This window comes from Melitaea cinxia, chromosome 14, assembly GCF_905220565.1.
Source record: "Melitaea cinxia chromosome 14, ilMelCinx1.1, whole genome shotgun sequence".
In the NCBI taxonomy this organism is placed as follows: Eukaryota; Metazoa; Arthropoda; class Insecta; order Lepidoptera; family Nymphalidae; genus Melitaea; species Melitaea cinxia.
The window spans coordinates 12,034,357-12,056,364 of record NC_059407.1 but is presented as its reverse complement, the minus strand read 5'-3'; the positions used below and the strand labels follow the sequence as shown (position 1 = coordinate 12,056,364).

General features: G+C 35.5%; 2 protein-coding genes across 2 annotated transcripts in view; one reads left to right on the top strand and one right to left on the bottom strand.

Annotated features, from left to right (window-relative positions):
- The window catches only part of LOC123659792 (supervillin), a 41,236-nt gene extending 24,461 nt beyond the window's left edge, over positions 1 to 16,775 (top strand). The window contains exons 4-15 of the mRNA XM_045594965.1: positions 174 to 284; positions 4,206 to 4,375; positions 5,439 to 5,614; positions 6,465 to 6,630; positions 7,749 to 7,900; positions 8,593 to 8,753; positions 9,817 to 9,929; positions 10,066 to 11,738; positions 11,945 to 12,034; positions 12,657 to 12,856; positions 13,824 to 13,985; positions 15,170 to 16,775. Coding sequence (XP_045450921.1) covers positions 174 to 284; positions 4,206 to 4,375; positions 5,439 to 5,614; positions 6,465 to 6,630; positions 7,749 to 7,900; positions 8,593 to 8,753; positions 9,817 to 9,929; positions 10,066 to 11,738; positions 11,945 to 12,034; positions 12,657 to 12,856; positions 13,824 to 13,985; positions 15,170 to 15,256 — 3,261 coding nt within the window. The 3' untranslated portion in view covers positions 15,257 to 16,775. The remainder of the gene's footprint in view (positions 1 to 173; positions 285 to 4,205; positions 4,376 to 5,438; positions 5,615 to 6,464; positions 6,631 to 7,748; positions 7,901 to 8,592; positions 8,754 to 9,816; positions 9,930 to 10,065; positions 11,739 to 11,944; positions 12,035 to 12,656; positions 12,857 to 13,823; positions 13,986 to 15,169) is intronic.
- A 1,932-nt stretch (positions 16,776 to 18,707) lies between these two features.
- Positions 18,708 to 21,007, bottom strand: LOC123659414 (protein TsetseEP-like). The gene is made up of 3 exons (XM_045594630.1): positions 21,001 to 21,007; positions 19,997 to 20,211; positions 18,708 to 19,836 (listed from the first exon to the last, which is right to left on the bottom strand). Exons 1-3 carry the CDS (start codon positions 21,005 to 21,007, stop codon positions 18,904 to 18,906), a joined length of 1,155 nt encoding a protein of 384 aa, XP_045450586.1. The 3' UTR covers positions 18,708 to 18,903.
- Between the last annotated feature and the right edge of the window lie 1,001 nt (positions 21,008 to 22,008).

The window sequence follows — 22,008 nt, the reverse complement described above, 5'->3', positions numbered from 1 at the left end:
GTATTGTTATATGGTATCTAAACATTTATAATAATTACATACGATGCATCATATTTTTAAATTATATGTTTTACTTACAATACATTGTCAGACAAAACATTTTAATTTTAAGTTAGATATATTAAATATAATTGTACTTTCACTTTTTAACAAATTATATTTCATTGTTACAGGAATCATTAAACTCAGCAGTTGATGAAAAGAAAAAGGTTCACATCGATGAAAACGAATTAGGATCAAATATTTTGGCCGACAGGCGGAATAAATTAGAAACTGCAGCACAGGTATTTCATTATAAATTCGTTTTTCATTAGATGATACCGTTAGTTTCGACACATATTAATGTACAGACCGTAATGTACGCTTTAGTCAATACTTCATTCTTAGGGCATTTTTTACTGGTCGTGGGTTAAGTTTATCCTGCACATAAGTTACGAATAGTCTTTAACAGCAGGAAGTAGAATAGACCCTTAAGGCCCCATTTCGACTCAATTAAGAAACTACAACTCTTAGATTCATGATTGGGAATAGAAATATGCCAAAATGTTGTGAGATTCGATGGCGAAGAAGAATAATTCACCATCAACTTTTGTCCGTTTGATCTTTTGTCTTTTACGTTATATTAGGATCTTACGGATAGATTCTTACTTCTCTAATCTCTGAACTTCTCAAATTTTCACGAATGTAATTGTGGGCGAGAGATCGTTTTTGTTTCAACGTACTAATTTTAGAATTCACAGATTCTATCTAAAAGAATATTTTTGTGTAAAGTAGTCTGTTTATTGAGGAATGTTGTAGGCGTTATGATTTATAGAAATATTTAGTCATTCAAAATATTCTTTGGTATGAAACACCGAGGCTAAGTTTGCGATGAGATATTGGGTGCGTACACATACGGTAAATTTTCGATGATATTTTTTCACTTCAGTTTTAATAACTAACATATATAATTATGTATGTTTCTTTAGAATTTTTCTATTCAACGTCTTGCACGTTTGTTCAAATCGGTCATTAAGCTTAGAAGTCCACTGAACATATACCTCAAACTACACGACTTACTACTTGTGCTTTATGTAATAAACAAATAAACAAATAAGTATGTAATAACTAGGTAGTAAATAAACCAAATGAATTATATTTAAATATTCTTGATCTTCCTTCCTTAAAGTTTAGCCGTGTGACATTATATGACATATATTAGGGTTTTTACAAAATTTAGTTAAACTAATTGCTGATATTGAATACTTATCCCAAAACGTCTGGACAAGTTTATTCAATTTGCATGAAACTTCAGACTGAGAAAGCGGTCAGCCTGTCACGCTCCATGACCGTAAAACACTGTATACTTTGTAATGTAGTGTTAGTATCAGATAATTGCTGAATAGCTTACTAAATGATCTTCAGGGTTGCCAGTCCGATGAGAAAACCATTATCAAACTGAATATTTTAGAGCTTTTTATGAATATGAATATTAGATGAATCACCAGTGTGGTTTAGACCACTCGACTAAAGTGAAATATCTTTAGCTCCATCTAACTTATATCTTCCTCTCAACTTCCGTTTGTCTCGCCTGATTCCACTTTTCGTAACGCACTCGTCACGGATTCATCAGCTTACTCCCAAAGTCAAGCGCGCGTAAAGAAGTTTGACTTCAATAAGTGTCACTATTATAACTCTAATTTTTATTTTCTCTAAAAAATTGGACAACTCAAATCTATCCGCGATTTTCGTTAAACGTCAGATAAATAATCATGGTCACTGTTCGGCTTCTGTAAGTCATTCCGTGACGTTTTATGACCTACTACGTAACATATAATTGTGACCTATCTTTAACGGATCTGGTAGATTCCGAGGAACCAGAGTGCCTAGTGCGAGTTTTGTTTAATCCGCCTCGCAATAACGGGAGTAAATTTTAACTTCATTTTGTATGGGAAATTTGGAATTTCAACCTAGTTCTCGCGTTTGCCGCTAGATGACTCTGTACCGATTGTATCGTATTCTATTCTTTAACCTTTACGCTACACTGCTTAAATTCCAATACAAAATATTCTTCACGTACAAACGCGTTTCTGTGAATAAAACTCGCACTAGGCACTCTGTTCAAATATAATAAAATACGTACTTTTCACCTTCATAATTTTTGTACAGGTAAGGTGATTCTCAAAATGGATTTTTTGATGAGATAATAAGCTTAATATATTTATAAATAATGATAAAGTCTCATACTTAAATATTGCATTCGATTCGAATATAATATTGTAGTGCTAACAAATGTATCCTTTGCGTCTCAATTGTAAAGGATTTGTGAAAATATCAAGGTGGCATGTTTTGTACTGTATTGTTTCGCCGCTAATTGGTCCGACCTATATTACCAATAAAATATGCTTCCGTCTTTCGAAATCCTTTATAAAACTCGGCCAAGATTCTGCACCGTTCATTTTTAAACCGTGCTTTATGTTTTTTTTACACAATGGTTTTTTTATTACTTAAATGACAAAAGAGGAAAACGTATTGCAAAGGGTTTTGAACACAGCTTGTCGCTTAATTTACACTGTGGCTGTAATTGCAATCAAGTGTTTATAGGCTTTTGTTTGAGAGAAAACGTATTAATTATGCACCGAGGGATTTTCGTGTTTTTTTTTTTTTAAATAATTTCACCAAATACTGGTAAATTTACGTTAATATATGATAATTTATAATAATATAACGGTGTAATTGTGCTTTGTATGAATGTATTAATTAATTTGTGTCAGTTTAAGACGTAAAATAGTGTTACTAATGACAGTCAAACTTTACGTTTATTAATTTTGTTTTATAATATATTATTTATGTTGATTGTATTTTTTTATTTTTTTATTTTTATACTATACGTAACAACAACATAATTTATTTAAAATTAAACATGATAATTATTGTATAAATAGTTACATTATACAACTTACGGCCATTGTCCATAATCTATCTATCTCTGGTTTTGCCTATTAGCGATAGGTTTTTGCTCTGATCCTTCTCCTACGTGGAGAAAGAGACCTATGCCCAGCCGTGGGATATTACAGGCTGAAGTGATAGGTTCTAGTTAGCAATTTCAGAGATATAATATTAATATATTAAAGGTTTGACACATATTTTTATCATTAAATTTCTTTGTCTTGATCTACGTAAACTAACTTTTTAGAAGTCTGATGAACTCTGTCAGTGCAAAGAGACTTGATGCAGCTCACATCAATTTTTTTCCTAGTTTTCTATGTTTTTCTAATTATCTGGAAAAAGTGTTTGATCATTTTACACTCTGAACATAGCCCCTAATTGCAACACCGTATAGGCATTTTAACTGTATGAGTAACTTCGAACCTTAGCCATAATGAGTCATTGACCGCATACTGATATAATGCAATTCGTAGAATTAGCAACAGAATTCCAATCGTAAATTTATTAACTACAATCAATATTTTTTACAAGTTTGTGTAAACCTTTAAATGTTCCTAATTCGATTTGTATCCATTTTAAAAAAGACAACAGTACGAAACGATTTAATTGAATAGTCGATATAAAAAAAAAACGTAAAAGTGTGAATCATTCTAAATAATTATAAAAGTGCGGTTTTAAATTTGTGATTCATCTTCTTGTCCGTGCTTTGATTTGTTTTGTTTGACAAATCTTACAAAAATTTGAATGTTCTATACTCATATCACAAAGAGGAGCTATTTTATTTTTGTTGTTTTCTACTTAACGGGTAAATTTAAAACTCTTGAGCCGAATTTGAAAATTATTTTACTAAGAGAATGTGCTATGTTATCACTGATGGACTTAGCTATGATTTAACGTAAAAACAGCCAAAATGCTGTAATCAATGCGGGCGAAGCCGCGACAGAAATTTAGTAAACTTATAATTCTCATATTATTTTTTATAAATGGTGTCTTTAATATTTAAAAATAATAATGATTAAATTTTTGTAAAACTATTTATAAATCTTTTACTATCATATTTAAATATATAGCTATAAAATTTAGTTAGAATAAAAATGATAAAACAACTTCCGTCGATTAGGGAGGCTGGTCCTAAATAACGTATGAAGAGGCAGAACAAAACTCAATTATTTCTGTCAATAGTTTTATCTTAATTTTTATGGAATTAAATTTATAACTTTAAATAATTAATTAAATAATTAAAGCAAATAAATAAATATTATAATGCTTATCCATAGGGATGGCGAAAACGTGTCCCGCAAACCGACGCCTCCCTATTCACCGTCGCGGGACGTTTGGAACGGGACAAAATCATAGCGACCCCTCCCGTCACTCCGCCGCCTCTTTCAACTCCGCCTGCTTCATCACCAGTTGTCACGCCAGCGGTCCCACCACCGAACAGGTTCAGGTAAGAAGACTGGTGTTTTTATATCAAAGCACAGTTTTTTTATACAGTAACTGGGGAACTTCTTGCTGATTCTTCTCTGCAGAATCTACATTCCGATTCGGTGGTACAAATATAGTTTTGACATGTAAACTGGCAATTCAAGGGTGCTTTTGGAAGTATATTTGTATAAAGTATTTACTGATTTTGATTTTAAAATATCGTTAATGTTCTTTAGTATCTGTTTTTAGTATGTAAGCATTTAAATGAGGTCAAAGAACGGAAGAGGTATTTCATTACATATTGCATGAAATGTAAAATTTGTGTACGTAGAGGTGATTGTATCATATAAATTTTTTCTGCGAAAAAGTTGCGAAATTTTCCACAAATGTAAACACGTTAAAGCTAACTGAAGGTTATACTTTTTCCTCTTAACATAAAACTGTCTCGAAAGGAAATATCCGCATTACTTACTCATATATGCTTCCGTGAGAAAATTATTCGTTTCGGAGAGATTGTGGAAAAAAATGGTCAAACGTTTCTCGAACGAACGGTTTTCGATCGATATTATCTTTCACCTCGTAGCGTTTGATTAATTAAATGGTACTTCAAGGCGATTTCGTCTCAAGGTGATAGCATCCGCTGACAATGCGACCACACGCAGCTATAGCTTATATAACCAAATAAAGACTGCAATTCTGTTTAATCGTTGCAATCAATCTGTCTCAGTCTTACGATTCCATAAATGGTTTTAGACCTTCGTTTGTATGCCGTTGATCTCTAAATCAAATTAGTAGGCTTAGGTACGGAGTAATTATATTCTAAGTGGAAACTTGATTTGTTTAATTTGTGGTCTATATTAATGTGTAATCTTGGTTGAAATTTAATTTTTGAGGTTCTTGCCATCTTTTTGTATCTGATCCCTATCCAATTGCAGTTTCAATGTAATTGGAAGAATTTTTCTTATAATTGTTCAAAAATTCCTGTAAAGTTCCTAATATATATTTTTGAAACGTTTATCTCTCAATAATTCAACCCAAAGGGCTTGCTTTGATATTCATTTCTAAATAAAATTGTTTTTGTGCAGATCTCGAAAACCGACGTCACCTACAAATGGCTTCGCGTCTGGACCCCTCCGTTCGGCTTCGTGTGCGGTGATGAGCGCAGTCGTCGACAACAAACCAAAGGAAACTCCTAAAATAGACCGAGAGTCATTTAAAAGAAGTCACTCTGTTAGCGAAAGCATTAGTCGAGTGGATGAGCGTAAGACCCTGTTTTTCTACTCCACCCAAATTTAACACATATTTTGTTTTTTGTCATGCGATTTGTTTAATAGAAGAAGTCACGCAAATTTACAATTACTACTCACATTTTTTAATTTAAACATTTCCCTTAATTGACCTTAATTCTTTGCCAAGGTTATAACACCATGTAGTAATTTTCACTTAAAATTATTGCACTAGTAAATGAGTCAATCTACTTTCTTTTCGTCTATAAAAATTCAAATGTTATTATAATGCGGAAAAAAACCATTTTAAGTTGCGAATTAACAGAACTCTATTTTATGGTTTAAAAGACGAAACAATTTTATAAGTTGAAATAATCTATAAATTTAGGGAGAGCTTAAATCTGACCTGTAAATTTGACTGGGCGATGTTAAGGCAGACGTAATAATAGTCTAAATAAAACAATATATTGTCAGTTCGATGTTCCTTTATTATACTATGTGTTTACTATCTAAATATTTTCCAGGTATAACTCGATTTTTAGCCTTTTCTGTGTAAATGGAATATCAAAGTTATGGATTGTAAAAATGGAACCTAATTAAAGGCTTTGTTTTTTTTTTAATTAAGGAAATTGCGAAAAAGGAAAACGAAAAGAAAGACGAAATAGTCTTGATAAAAGTAATATGTTGTTAGTCGATGTCACTTGTATACAAAGTATTTAAAAGTAATATTTTACATATTTGAAAGTTGGAAGCCGATTGTAGTAAAATTGTGAATTTTGTGAATAATTTTCACTATTGAGGTTAACAAATAGAGACTGATTAAAGCCCCCTTTTTAAGAAAGGAAATTACATATTACTCTATTTCACTTTATATTGAATCTCTAGAAGAGGAAATATCTGGAGCGGAAAAGATTGGATGTCCCGTTCGAGTTCCTCGGGCGGACGACGAGACGTTCCAGGCGTTTTTCACGCCCGCCCTGCAGCAAGAGAAGTCACAACCAGCCGATGTCGAAGTCGACCTTGACGCTATTGACAGCGGTTCTAGGCAACTGTGAGTGACCTTCCCTTATTAAGGGTCGTCTATTAATCACGTAAGGCTCGGGGTACGAAATATTACAATATGACCCGGCGGATAGCACGTGTATTTATTTTTAGTTGTACGCGTGATTTCTAAACTAAACAACATCAAACTAACTAACACCTTGCAATTTTTATGCTCGTCTGGATCAGGATGCTTAATTTTTCAAAAATCAATCAGAATATACCTGTATTTAAGGATTACATATATACATTTACATTTTAAAAAAAGCACGTAATTTCTAGGTAAGTGGGGGGGAGGGGGAAGTTCAAACCTTACCACATATCTCCAAGGGGGGTGGGGGGTTACAAGGTTTCTAAAAAATATCGTGATTAATGTACGACCCCTTATCTATATTTATATAAGTACACCATGTTTAAGTGATGTAATTTTGGCTGATGAATGGTCAATATCCTACACTTTATATTTCGCGCGAAGATTAAATAGTCGTTAGACTTGTAATTTTCCGTTTTATGGGCGATTTTCTTAAATTTTCTTTGTGCAAAAACCTACTAAAAAGGATAAGAAAACTTTTAAATAAAAGATGAAAGAAAACAGTAAAGTCGTTACTTATATTATAAATGGGAAACTGACAAATATTTCGGTTTCTAGATTTACTGGGTTTGAAATTTCTGCTATTGAATTTAATTATTTAAAATAAAAGATTACACCCTTACAAACAAACATACATACATAAATTGCAAGTTAAATAAAAGTTTTAAAAAATATTAAAATGGCTATTGTTTAGTGTGATATTTTTTAGATCTTACAAAGTTTTGTGTAATGGTTGTCACTACCATTTTTATTGCTTAAAAATACAAAACCCTAAAATTCGTGTCCCGAGCTACTAACTAATTCGGGTGGCAGCAACGTATGCGTCTCGGGCTCGCACGGTAGCTCTGTCGAGACGGCTTCGCTATAGGTAACAGCCGACTGTTATAGCTAAATATTTTTTTGCTAATATATAAAACAGAAATATTACATCCAGACTTAGGCGGGAATTGAACCCGCAACCCGCGGGTCATAAAACAGGGTCACTACAAACTGCGCCAACGGGCTAGTCAAATAAATACTAAATAATCTGGTCGCAGGTTGGCGAGTGATTGGGCGAGACGTGCCAAACGTGAGAGGCGACACGCGGCTTCACGAAATCCACTTCGAGCGCTAGCGGCGCGCACCGACCTGCGGCAGGAGTACCGCGCCCAGCCGCTCACCGCGCGAGACAACCTGCTCAAGGAGAAGAGTGAGCCACCACACACTATTACATGGAATTCATCAGTTCAGCCTAATACAGTCCACTGCTGGACATAGGCCTCCACAAGTTCGCACCAAAAAATGGCGTGAACTCATGTGTTTTGCACATAGTCACCACGCTGGGCACACAGGTTGGTGACCGCAAGACTGCCTTTGTCGCAGGTGCCGACGGTTGTGGGCTCGATTCCCGCTTGGAGTGGGAATTTATGTTTATACAACAAATATTTATTTGCGGTCTGTTTCTTAATGCTCGTGGGTCTCCCCACCGTGTCTCGGAGAGCACGTTAAGGCGCCGGTCCCGGTTGTTACTATGTACACCTGATAGCGATCGTTACTTGTAATAGAGAATATATCAGTCAACCCGCATTAGAGCAGCGTGATAGATTAAGCTTCAATTCTTCTCCTACATGGGGAAAGAGGCCTATGCAGCAGTGGGATATTACAGGCTGAAGGGTAGCACAGGGCATGGATAAAAATATCTTACTCAAAATTAGGAGCAGCACGACTCTTTTTGTATGTGAACATTAAGTTTTTTTTGTTATCAATGTTACCTAAACTGTATCTATTCAATCACTTAACAATTTAACCTACTGCTAAAACTTTTAAAATTTTTTTACTCGTATCGTGTGATTTACGTTTATAAATGTAATTTTGTGTATCAAATCGTATCTTCATCACCAGTTACAGCGAACTGCGGGTTGGCAGCGGAAGCGCTTGCAGCGCTGGCTACTAAAGAAGACTTTTCTAACGTAGCGCTGCGCAGCGCTGCAGCGCCACTCGCACTCACAGCGGGCACGCGACCGCTCATGCTGCTGCATGTCAAGGGGCGGCGGCGAGTGCAGGTGATTAAAAGATTAAAACCTTTTTACCTAATTATGACTGGAACGAGTAAAGTGACTAGAGCTCCTGGGGAGAATTGAGGAAAAGTTCGGCAACGCACTTACGATTCTTTTGGTGTTGCAGACGTCTATAAGCTACGGTAATCGCTTACCATCAGTTGAGCCGTACGCTTGTTTGCCGACCTAGTTATATAAAAAAAATATTAATAATAGTTGGGATGAGGATAGTAAAAACCGAGTGTATACTATTTTGCTCATATAGTTGGAATCATTTAATGTTTTACGGCTATTTGCATAAAGATAGAATTGGTATTAATTAGAATTAATCCGTAATTATAACTGTCAAGTTTTCTTAATTTTGTATAAGAAGGAAAATTCAATTATAAGTATTTTAACCCTATTACTTTTTGTTGTTCTTTTGATTTATTGTTATTTGTAAATTGCGTCTTTTCTCACTTTACAATTATGTACTTCGTATTAAACTTGTTCAATCCCCATCTCTGCATTATTCATAGAAATCAAAAATCGGATCAATTTATAATCGGAAGATTACAATTGCTATTTTAATATATATAAAAAATAGATTCATAACAAATATGCAAAAATATATTGTCGTGTTTAACAAAATAAAATAAACAAATAAAAAAATTAATGTCACAATGCAATAAACTTGTTAAGTAAAACACCAATCAATGTCACAAGCCAGTGTTATAATTTACAAACAGGCACATTGAGACGCGCGAGAAATTTAATATCATGTTTAATTACAAGGATATTACGCAGTTATAAACATATCGGAGAAGGAAATAGATTTTATGACAAAGAACGTATCACATTACGTGGGTTTTTATTACGTTGTGGAATTTATAAATATTTATGATGTCAATTTATGTTTATTTTTCCGGAGCCGAACGAAATCACCCATGGGAATAAGTTTTATATTACAATGAATAATTAATATACAATTCATATTGATAAAATATTTTAGGGCTATTACGGGAATAAATCCAACATTATGATTTTGTTTGTATTTGAATTAATTGTTATAATATTTTATTACTTTCAGACTCGACTCGTAGAACCAGTCCATACTAACGTGAACCGCGGCGATTGTTTCCTATTGGTCACTCCGGATCAATTGTTCCTGTATATTGGACTCTATGCCAATGTCATAGAAAGGTATATTAACTAAAATAATAACAGTTAAAGTTATGTAATATATACTCTAAATAATTGATGAAAACTTTAATTAATTCATTAAATAAAATTATATGGTATCAATTTCACTAATATGGTTTTTCTATATTGTTTCTAGAAATCGAAGCACAGACATCGCACAACATATACAAAACACAAAAGATCTCGGCTGCAAAAGCTCAACTGGACTCATCAAAATTGATGAGCAGACAAAGAACTATTCCAACAAACATTGGAACCAATTCTGGTCACTTCTTGGTGTCACTGAAGGAATCGAGGAATACAAACCAATAGAAACAGGTCCCGCAGACGAAGACGAAATCTACGAGTCGTGTATCATACAAACAAATATGTGCTACGAGGTCATAGATGACGAATTAGTACCAATTAAGGAATACTGGGGTCAAGTACCGAAGATAGCCATGTTAAATCTATCCAAAGTTATCGTTTTTGACTTCGGTTCAGAAATGTATATTTGGTACGGAAAAAATGTTCCACTCGAAAGTCGGAGAAGAGCAGCACAATTGGCACAAGAACTCTTCGACGAAGGTTACAATTACGAAGAATGCCACATTAATCCTTTGAATGCCGCTGCGTCTCTTGGAGCTAGAGAAGATACTAATTCGTCAACTAAATCCGCCAAAAGTCGACCAGAGTGGGCTATTTTATCTAAAATCACCCAGCACATGGAAACGATATTATTTAAAGAAAAGTTCCTGGATTGGCCCGATTACAGCCGCGTAATCAAGGTCAAACCTCAAGAGAACAAATCCAACAGTGTCGAAATAATCCCATGCGACGCCGAGGAAATGTGGTCCAACGAATACCAAGATCCCGATCTTGTTCTAGAAGGTTCCCACATCGGTCGTGGAACGCATTACTACGACAAAGAATCGATGCGTCACTACGATATTAAAACAAAATCAGTCTCTAAGTGGGTTATACAGGAATACGACTACCAGAAAGTCGAGAACGAGGACGAAATCGGTGAATTTTTCTCTGGTGATAGTTACATTATCAGATGGGAATATCAAATAACAGTGACTGGGCGAGAATTGAACGGCAAACCTTCCAAACATAATCTGACGGGTAGAGATCGATGCGCTTACTTCTGCTGGCAAGGTAGAGACGCTTCTTCCAACGAAAAAGGTGCTGCGGCCTTATTGACCGTCGAATTAGACAGAGAAAAGGGTCCTCAAGTTAGGGTAGCTCAGGGCAACGAACCCCCAGCGTTTTTGAATCTCTTCCAAGGCAAACTAGTTATCCACCAAGGCAAGAAAGGAACGGACAAGAGCAGGTACAGACTATTCGTTACTCGTGGAAATATTTCAAACGAAGCGTATTTATTGCAAGTACCATGTTCAGTGCGACAACTGCGCAGTCGCGGATCATTAATTCTAGTCGATACAGAGAAAGCCTGCTTGTATATATGGCACGGCTTTCGAAGTTTGAAACACACGAAGCAAATAGCGATCGAGCTAGCGAACAAATTGGTTGCGCGACAGTCGAGCTACTTATTCGGAAACCAAGATATTAAGATCAGTGAGGTTAAAGAGGGAGAGGAATCAAAGGAATTTTTGGATTGTTTGGGGGTAACTAATAAACAGTACTATAATTCGGTGTTGAGTGAGGGTCGGGGGTGTGGTGGGGATGTGACGCCGCGTCTTTTCCACTTCACAGACTTGGGCGGGCAGTTCGAAGCCAATGAGGTGTTGTCGCCGCTAAGGCATGAACATCTGGTGACACCCTTTCCTTTTGAACAAAAGGAGTTGTATTCGGCTTCGCAACCCGGTAAGTCATTTTTTGTCTTTTTTTTTCGTTGTTTTTAACGTAATTTAAAAATTGTACTTATGTTAATGTTACTACCGCAGTCTTTGGAAAGCATTACTTAGTTAAAGAGACATTTCATTACTTCGAAAAAAAAATCGAATTTTAATAGGAATAGTCTTTTTTTCAGTTATCCTAATGGAATTATAATAATTTTGTGTTATTTTCAGCTCTGTTCTTGCTAGACGATGGACAGAACGTTTGGGTGTGGCAGGGATGGTGGCCGCATCATACTGAGCTTGACCCTGCGGAGAGAAACGGTACGTTCACTCGGTTGATAATTTTCTATACTAATTGTGTAAATATAAAAAAAGAATTAAATAAATAAAAAAATATATTTATCTTATATGTACTGTACTTGAAACTACTACTAAATTCAGATTCTAGACAGTTAAAAATAAGCTTTTATTTATCATGTTAATCTTAAAATTCTGTAAAAGATTATATGTTTGTAGCACAGTACGCCATATCCCTAAGTATGCACCGCTTCCGTGCTCTACTGGACATAGGCCTTTCTACACTCGCACCAGACGTCTCGTTTTTTCGCAATCCTCATCCAACATCACGTAGATCGTTGGTTTAGTGGGCCAGAGGATGTCCCTCTTTGCCAACACATAGTTTACACTCTAGGACATGCCTACTTCAGCTTTCATCGGTCGTGCCTCGCACGTGTCTGGCCCACAGACACTTCAAATTGTTTATTTCTATGGGCCATGTCGATTACTTTGGTTCTCTCGCGGATAAAATTAAAAAAAATTAAAATGAAACTTTATTCTTTATCTGTTGGAATGGGCGCGTTCGCGTCAGTGGCAAAAACTTCGCGCCGTAATAAAAATAAAAAAGCAAAAAATTTGAAAATGGAACGACATTGTTTATCTGTAGGAGTGGGTGCGTTCGCGGGTCGATGGCAAGCACTCCGTGCCGCAGCGTTGCGCACGGCGGACGCGTACTGGCGCGCGTCGCGGCCCGGCGCGGACACGGCGGACGTGCGCGTGGTGGCCGCGGGGCTGGAGCCGCTCGCCTTCACGCACCTGTTCGACACGTGGCGAGAGCACGATGACGCGGCCGACGCGAATATCGCGGTAACTATTACACACTACTTACAGTTCAGCCTGTGATATCCTATCACTGGGCATAGTGTTCTTTCTCCATGTAGGAGAAGGATCTTCACGGAGGAGAGGACTACATAAATAGCGAATTGTTGGGGAAAATTAAGCTCGGTTCGTATATTTAAAAAACCGATTCGTTGCTTGCAGACCGTTAAATTTCGAACATGTCGTGTTCAGTTTCAAGTATAACGAATCGTTTTTTGCTTATATGAATAAAAGAGCCCGACTACATTCTGTCTAACAAACGATAGTTAAAATGTACATAAGTACCATAATGTGTATAGAACATGTACATAATAAATATATAATTTAAGAAATTTTGGTGATGGCGGTATTTGATGTATAGTTTATTTTGTATGATAAAAAAAATTGGAGAATGAATTGGTAAAGGTTTAGAAAGCTAAAATTTTGCACATTGCATATCGTTCTATCAAATAGTGCAAACCTATTTTACTTCCATCTACAATCCGGTCCTTTAGAGAAATATTTTGTAGATATTATGACCGTTTATAAGTCTTGTTCACTTACTCCCTATAGTTGTTCTTGTCTTTTTATTGATTTAAAATTCAATCTTGAAAGCTACTGAATCGCTTGCACTTAAATTTAATAAGGGGTAAATATTATAAATAGCTATAGATAATTAAATAACTATCTATGGATAATTTAAGATTGCTTTTAAAACCCAAAGTTCGCACTCGGGTCGCACCTTAACCGTATTTAATTATCCATAGACAGTTAGATACTGCTTTTAAAACTCCCACGGGATCAGTAATTAGCAAGTAAGACGCGAACGCTTGGCGCGGCACTACGTACGCTTCGAATACAAGTTTAAGACCCGAGTCTTAAACGTCAACGTTCGCGCTTCGCGCGGAGCTCAGTACGTAAGCGCCGCTAGCCCCCGCGGTCGGACGCTAGTACAGTCGGCCTGTCGCCCGCGCAGCACGGCTACAAGGCGGGCGACACGCTGTGCGGCGCGCGCGAGCTGGCGCGCCTCACGAGCTGCGACGCCGTGCTGCCGCTGGCCGCGCTGCAGCGCCGCCCGCTGCCCGACACCGTGGACCCGCACCGCCTCGAGCGCCACCTCGCGCCAAGGGACTTCCTGGTACGCTCGCGTGATGCACCCGCACACCTGCACACGCGCGACACTTGCACGCACTCGTACGGACTCACGCACGCACACTTACAGAAGTAATCCCACAATACGTACTCGTAACATCACGCACGGACGCGTACACAAGCGCATTTATTTACGCACACACTTCCACGCATAATACTTACGTACAAGCTAACGCACGCAATTGTTACAACAGCATAGATACACGCGCTCATACTCGTATATACGTTCACGTACAAAGTCGCGCATATATGCAAGCACTCACACTTATTCACGCACACACTCCCACTGATACACGCATAATACTTACGTACAAGCTAACGCACGCACACGTTACAACAGCATAGATACACGCGCTCATACTCGTACATACTTTCACGTACAAAGTCGCGCATATATGCAAGCACTCACAATTTGTATATACTACTAGCTCGGCAATCAAGCGTACGGCTCACATGATAGTAAGCGGTTACTGTGGCCTATAGACGCCTGTAACACCAGGAGCATCGCAAACGCGTTGTCGACCCCATCATCCCCTGGAGCTCTAGCCACCTTATTCATCACAAGGACACAACACTACTTGAGAACAGTGTCAAGTGTAGTCTTCTTTAAGTTTTGTGTACCTACTTCCCGAGTCAGGCTACTTCAAATCTCGAGCAGGATATATTTGCCCTACCTCAATAAAACTCGCGTAAACACAAGCGTATAGATTTTTGTACTCACTTTACTTACTTTGACACACCAACAGAATATGTAATATTTTACAAATTAATTTGATTTTTTTTTTGCAGTATTCGTTATATCCTACAGATATTTAATACATTATATTTAATTAGTGTTAAGCTGCACTTGTATATTTATGCACGTTTAATGTAACGATTATAATATCATCAAATGCCGCGAAAATGACAAAAATATTTTAGCACGAAAATTGTAAATTTATCGCACATATTTTATTTTAATTATATGAAATTGATTACTTTATTTTTTATGATTATTTGTATTAAATGTGTTTCAATCTTTCATAATTGTTTTGGTAATTTCAGATAGTTTAATCTTTTCCATGCGTATGTATATAATACGTTATAAAGTACAAGCAGCAAAAAGTAGAAAAAAATCAACTAGGACATAAATATTTATCTAATTTGACAATATTATTTAATTTATTTCAGGAGGCATTCGGCATGACCAAAGAAGAATTTTCAATGCTACCAGCATGGAAACAGACCAACCTGAAAAAAGATATCGGCCTGTTTTGACCCGTCGGAATCAACAGGGTCGCGGGTTGAACTTCGAGACATAGTATAAACTTTTGTACAACCGCTGCTATTTCGTAATTTTTTACCGAAAATGTCAATGGATTTGATACGATTAATGTTAAGAGCACGCTTTAAATTTTATAGCATTGGAAAACATTTTTGTACTAACGAAGTGTAACTATGTATTCGTTCACGTGATATTTTCATGTACCGCCGTAGACTAGGCATGTAGGCGCGATAGGATTTGAAATTTGGAATTGTATGATGTTGTATATTTGTCGCATCCATGGCATGGTATGGTATGGTATTTATTAGATTTTTTGTTGTTGTATATAGTAGTTTTTTTTTGGTTATTTATTTATACTTTTTTTTTAAATTGTTTCAAGATTTCTTAAATCGTATTTTAACTCCACTCGTACTTTTCTATAAATTTGTAATGTAATATACTAAAAATTTTAGAAATATTTTTTATTTATTAATAATTCCCGCATGGATATGACAAAACTGCAATGATATGTAAAAGTGATATTTTTGTATTTTTCGTTTTAGTGTTTTTCTAAGTGACGTTCATGTTATGCGTCTTTTTAGATAACATTAAATGCGAAATCTATTTAGCGGAAATGTATCTGGTCAATGTATGAATATCGTTCTAATCGCTAGATTATACGATACTTCAACTATTATATACGCTTTAGGATAGGCTTTTATAATCTGTGGCGCTCGGAAATAACATGAAAATTGTGATATCTTCAACCATGAAAAGTTACGAGGCCCAGTCGTTGTGAATATTTCCGGGCCACAGATAGACTAACTATACATTTTAACACATCACATATCTTTATCTACTCATTAGCTACTTTTGTACTGAGCGTTGGGAGGACCATGTTTAAAAATTGTTGACTCACTCCTTACCGAATAGATTACCTTAGAAACTATACCGTTATACATTTTTCTAATGTAACTGAATGATTGCAGACCGAATGTTGAATGACGTTTCCTAACGAAACTATTTTTTCGCTCATGACTCACTGTTGAAAATTTTAACGAATAATTTTAATCGAAACCGTTTAGTTTTTATTTTAGATAAAATTGCATCCGATAATTTGGAAGATAATTCTTTATATTGGCATGTTATTTATTTATTAATACGATACTTCTACGTTGTCTACATTTTTAGATGTTTATTTTTGTAACTGTTCTAGCTTTAACATTACCTACTCATACGCGTATAGCATCTGTTCGCGAGGTGCCAGTATTTTAAAATTACTCTTACTGCCAATGAGTAGAAAATAACATTTTTAACTATCAAGTCATAATTTAGTTAACGTACTTAGTTAACGTAATATAACCTATGTTTTATGCATTTACGGCCGATCCTGTACAGGCCTACCGTGGCAAAAACATCTCTCAAATCCAATGTATAATGTTTTGCTTTGGTTGTGTTACTTATACTATAATTATTATTGTATTGAGATTTATTTTGTATAATAATGATGTAATAAATTTGGCTAAAAATTTATTGAATTGTATTATTGAAAGCCCAATTTAAAGGTCCATGATCCATGTTTATACCATGTTCTCAATTCGTAAAAAAAAAACGATAATTAGTCTTTACACGTTCCTAATATTATGTTGGATTGGTAAATTTAAATCAAATATCCTCATCATTTCTTTTCCTTCTTCTATCCCTGACTTACCTATTCTTGCATCTCGTAGTAAACTCTGGAATTAGAATGGCTTAAATATTTAATTATTCTGAAACTTACTTTCTAATTTTTATCAGCGGTCAATAACAACTTTAGGAAATCTCATGTCTCATTTGTATTTACTTATATCACTAGATTGTCAAACGACGAGCTTACGACTCGCCTAACGGCAAGCGGGTACCGTAGCCTACAGACACTTGCAACACTAGAAACAGACCATAACCCCGACCCTTCCCAAGAGCTCTGGTCACCTTACTCACCACAGGAACACAACACTGCTTGAGAGCAGTATTATATAGCTGTCATCATCATCATCATTTCAGCCTATCAGTCCACTGCTGGACATAGGCCTCCAAAAGTTCACGCCAAAAATAGCGTGAACTCATGTTTTGCCCATAGGCTGGCTTTGTCGCACCGAAGATGCTTCTGCCCGTCTTCGGCCTTTGTATTTTAAAACCAGCGGTAGGATGGTTATCCCGCCATCGGTCAGCTTACATAGCTTTTATAGCTTTTTTATATAGTTTTTTACATTATATAGCTGTAATCTTCTTTAAGGTTGAGATACTTCCCCAGACGAGCTCCTCCAGATTTTGAGCAGGATATATCCTGCTGTACCTTACTTCAAAAAAAAAAAAAAAAACTACAATTGAGCATTCTACAATAATTACGTCCTCATATTTTGGTCCTATTAAATTTCTTCATTTTACGCGAAAAAAATTCGTTGATAGCGCTGAAAAACCTGTACATACAGATTATTCCAGTGTTATTAGAGGACATCATTAATTATGTAAGCTCAGAATGGTGCCCGATGAAATTTCATCAAATCTCATTTAATCCGAGGAGAATTTTTAATCGAAAAACTCACATCAACTTCAAAAAATATAAAATGTCACAAATATTTAAAAAATATTTTGAGTGTTCATTTTGCCCGCTAAAATAAATCTCATCATTACAGCCTATACAGTCCACTGCTGGACATAGGCCTCCACAAGTCCACGCCAAAAATAACGTGAACTCATGTGTTTTGCCCATAGTCACCACGCTGGGCAGGCGGGTTGGTGACCGCAGTACTGGCTTTGTCGCACCGAAGACGCCGAAAATAAATCTCATGGCTATTAAAATCATTTAGTTTTTGCTTTGAATTTTATTCTATTTAAATAAATTAATTATAGTATAGAACAGTTAATATTTCCCGTCAATCTCTTTTACATTCAGCGTCAATCTGACGTAAGGGGTGGGGGTCCAGGCAAATTTCAATAAATCTCACCTAAGGGGGCGAGGGGGGGTATCTAATCTGATCGAAAAATAGCTCACGTAATTAATGGATGCGTTCTTAAGTAAAAAAGTGGGTGTGCGTCAGCTACATAAGTACGATTATTTACAAATTTGAATTTTCTATAATATTAATCAAATGATAAATAAGTGCAATATAATAAAACTTAAACATAAATTGATGCTCGCTATTAGTATTGGTAAAGTAAAATCTGCTATATTATACCTATATTTTTGCATCAGCGCCACTAAGGTCAGCATCAGTTGTTTCACACGTATTTATTGCCAATTTTTTTTTTCATATCACGAGCCTTATATAGTTTCCTAAGATTTCAAAATTTACTATTATTTTTTCTGTATCAGTTGTGGTTGACTTTGTGTTTTTAAGTATTAATTTCTCTGTACTTGTAATTAATTATTTTTCATATCCGTAATGTCAAAACTAATTTGTAAGAGAACAAAACACATTTATGTAAAATAATGATAATTTATTATATTACAACACACTCACGTCAGCTATTTACAAAATTGCACAAAGTGAAATACTACTCACAACACTTAAATCATAGACATTTTAAAAAATTAATTAATTTTCTAATTTACCTACCTACGTTAATTTCAAGTTAGTTCTCCTAAAGGAGATACGTTTGAAATGAAGCGCCTAACGTTTTAAACAAATGCACTAGTTAACTTTTTGAAAAGTTTTTTCAAAGGTGTATCTTCATCCGCGGATCCATCGTCCTGAACGCCTTCATCTGTATTGTTTTCACTATCATCGTCGTCATTATCTCCATCACCATTACCTTCTTCAACGTCATTATCAACGTTGCTACCTTCTTCATCGTCACCATTTTCATCATCATTGTTTTCTTCATCGCCGTTACCTTCGTCATTACCTTCATCACCTTCATTATCCCCGACATCGTTGTTATCATCATCACCAGCATTGCCGTTGTCATCTTTATCATCATTATCTTGTTCCTGTTCTCGTTCACCTTCTGGTATTTCTTCTTCTTCAGGTTCCTGTTCTCCTTCAGATTCCGTTTCACCATCAAGGTTCTGTTCCCCTTCAGGCTCTAGTTCCTCTTCAGGATTTTGTTCTTCTTCAGGTACCTGTTCCACATCAGGATCCTGTTCTCCTTCAGGATCTAGTTCCTCTTCAGGATTCTGTTCTTCTTCAGGTACCTGTTCCTCATCAGGGTTCTGTTCCCCTTCAGGCTCTAGTTCCTCTTCAGGATTTGGTTCTTCTTCAGGTACCTGTTCCTCTTCAGGATCTTGTTCACCTTCAGGATCTTGTTCACCTTCAGGATCTTGTTCACCTTCAGGCTCTAGTTCCTCTTCTGGATTCTGTTCTTCTTCGGGTACCTGTTCCACATCAGGATCTTGTTCCTCTTCAGGCTCTAGTTCCTCTTCAGGACTCTGTTCTTCTTCAGGTTCCGGTTCTCCATCTGGCACCTGTTCCCCTTCAGGGTCCTGTTCCCCTTCAGGCTCTAGTTCCTCTTCAGGAGTCTGTTCTTCTTGATCAGGGTCAACTTCTGGCTCTGGCTCTGGTTCATATTCTTCTATTTGACAATTTTCCGGTGCCGCAGATCTATCACAAATCTGTGTGAAAAAAAATATAAATATATAAACTTAAAATAAAATTATAATTATATATATATATCACTTTAGAAAAGAAAATACTGTTTTTAATTGTTTTTAATTTTCCATACTAATACAACATAATCACATACCCTGGATTATTAAGGTTTTATAATATTACCTGCTCTTCTTCATTAAACCAAGTCTCCGGCGGACATTGTATAAGGTACGCACGATCGGAGTAGCATTGATAGTAGTGCAAGCAACTGTTAACGTCAGCGATTCGTAGGAAGTTTACTTGGCCGATGCAGAGTGTCTCTGGATTTTGTCTCAAGTTTACTGAGAACGCAGAGACGCTGGCCAGCGTAGCCGTTAACAACAACAGCCGCGTGGTCACTGAGGATATAATTTTAAGCGAATTAGAGTTATGTTAGAAAGTAAATTCAAATCTTGAAAGATTAATAGTAATTGAACTTTTAGACTTTTAATTCACATGCTTGTTAAAAGAAATACCCAATTTACACCCACCTACCCAATTTAGATAGTAAGTTTCCTTTCTATGTATGGGTTGTCTGGAAGAAATGGCTAATTAGCCATAAGTCCGCCCATTGTACTTCACTGTCTGTAACTATCTTTATGCTTTTTTTTGTAATATATTTGTGGTGTACAATAAAGTATAAAATAAAATAAATACCTCCCCAATAGCATGCTAACTACAGCAATATCATTTTAATTTTTTAAATCATGTTATAGTATTTAATTTATTTTGTAATAGCACTACCGAGAGGACATTTATATGTATATATAAAGACAATATGTATAAATAATATGTACCTACTTCCTTGTATATATTGTAACTATAACCGAAAAAAAGTTAACTGGTATAATAATAATATTAAAGATTTTGTTACGTACATTAGTATATTATATATGATATAGTTGACATTTTGAATTACAATAACTTAAAATTTTTAGGGTGAAATGATACGATACGATCACGAGTTTTTAATCACATGGTTAACGTTGGATAATTTCCACTTGAATATTTAACAATTCTTTTCATACAATAAATAAAAACAAAACACTTTTTCCATAAAATTGTTAAGCAAATATTATATAATTATGGTAAGAAATAAACGGATATGGATGATGTATAAAAATGTTTTGAAGGGCAATGTTACTTACTGTTCATTTTGACCGCAATTGGCTTGACTTGATGCGATCGTCTTACAAAATAACTAATTCTGATACAAAACGTCAATTTTATCGAGATTATTATACCTTAAGAGTCAGAGATAATGTCAGGTAAATGTGTGATAGTGCAGATACTGTCGATCAACAACTTATCATTTACGTTTCTACCCTTAGGAAGCGTTTAAGGTGATCCAGTTTTTTATGCGACTAAAATTATTGTACATATTGCTATTATGGTGTAAAGAGTTTATGTTATATTTAGTCGAAGACTAGAAATGTTCCACACTTAGGTAACAAGTTCTACTGTGACGTATATTTATAAATTTAGAATCACAAACGAAAAGTATACCACACGCCAATTATAGGTGATTACAAAATAGTCAATATTTTGCTGTTTTAAATAGTTGGGGATATTGATAATAAATGTTGTATAGTGTGGGTGTAATAAGCCCTACTGAAATCAATAAGCGTTATTTCATTAAAATCAAAGCAATTTGAATTCAAAAGGTTTATGGGTTTGAAGTTTTTTTTTTTTTTAAATCAAAATAAACTAAAAACTAATAAGGTTTCATAGAATTATTAACTAATTTTTGTAACGTATAGGTATAATATATACGTTTTTTATGTTTTTTATGTTATTACGACAAAATTTCCTCGTAAAACTAAAATATTCGTAGAAAAGTAAACAAGAAAAAACTAGTCAAAAAAAACCTTCACTGTTTTCATTTTATTATATAAATTAAGGTCTTCACTAAACTTTTTTTTAATAAATCATATTATCAAGTGGTTATTCTTTAATTAATCGTTTCTAATTTTTTTAGAAACACATCATCATCATCACACCAGGCTTTCGCAGTCCACTACTGGACTGGAAAAATGGCGTGAACTCATGTGTTTTGCCCATAGTCACCACGCTGGGCAGGCGGGTTGGTGACCGCAGGGCTGACTTTGTCGCACCGGAGACGCTGCTGCCCAACTTCGGTGTTGGATTCAGCAGTT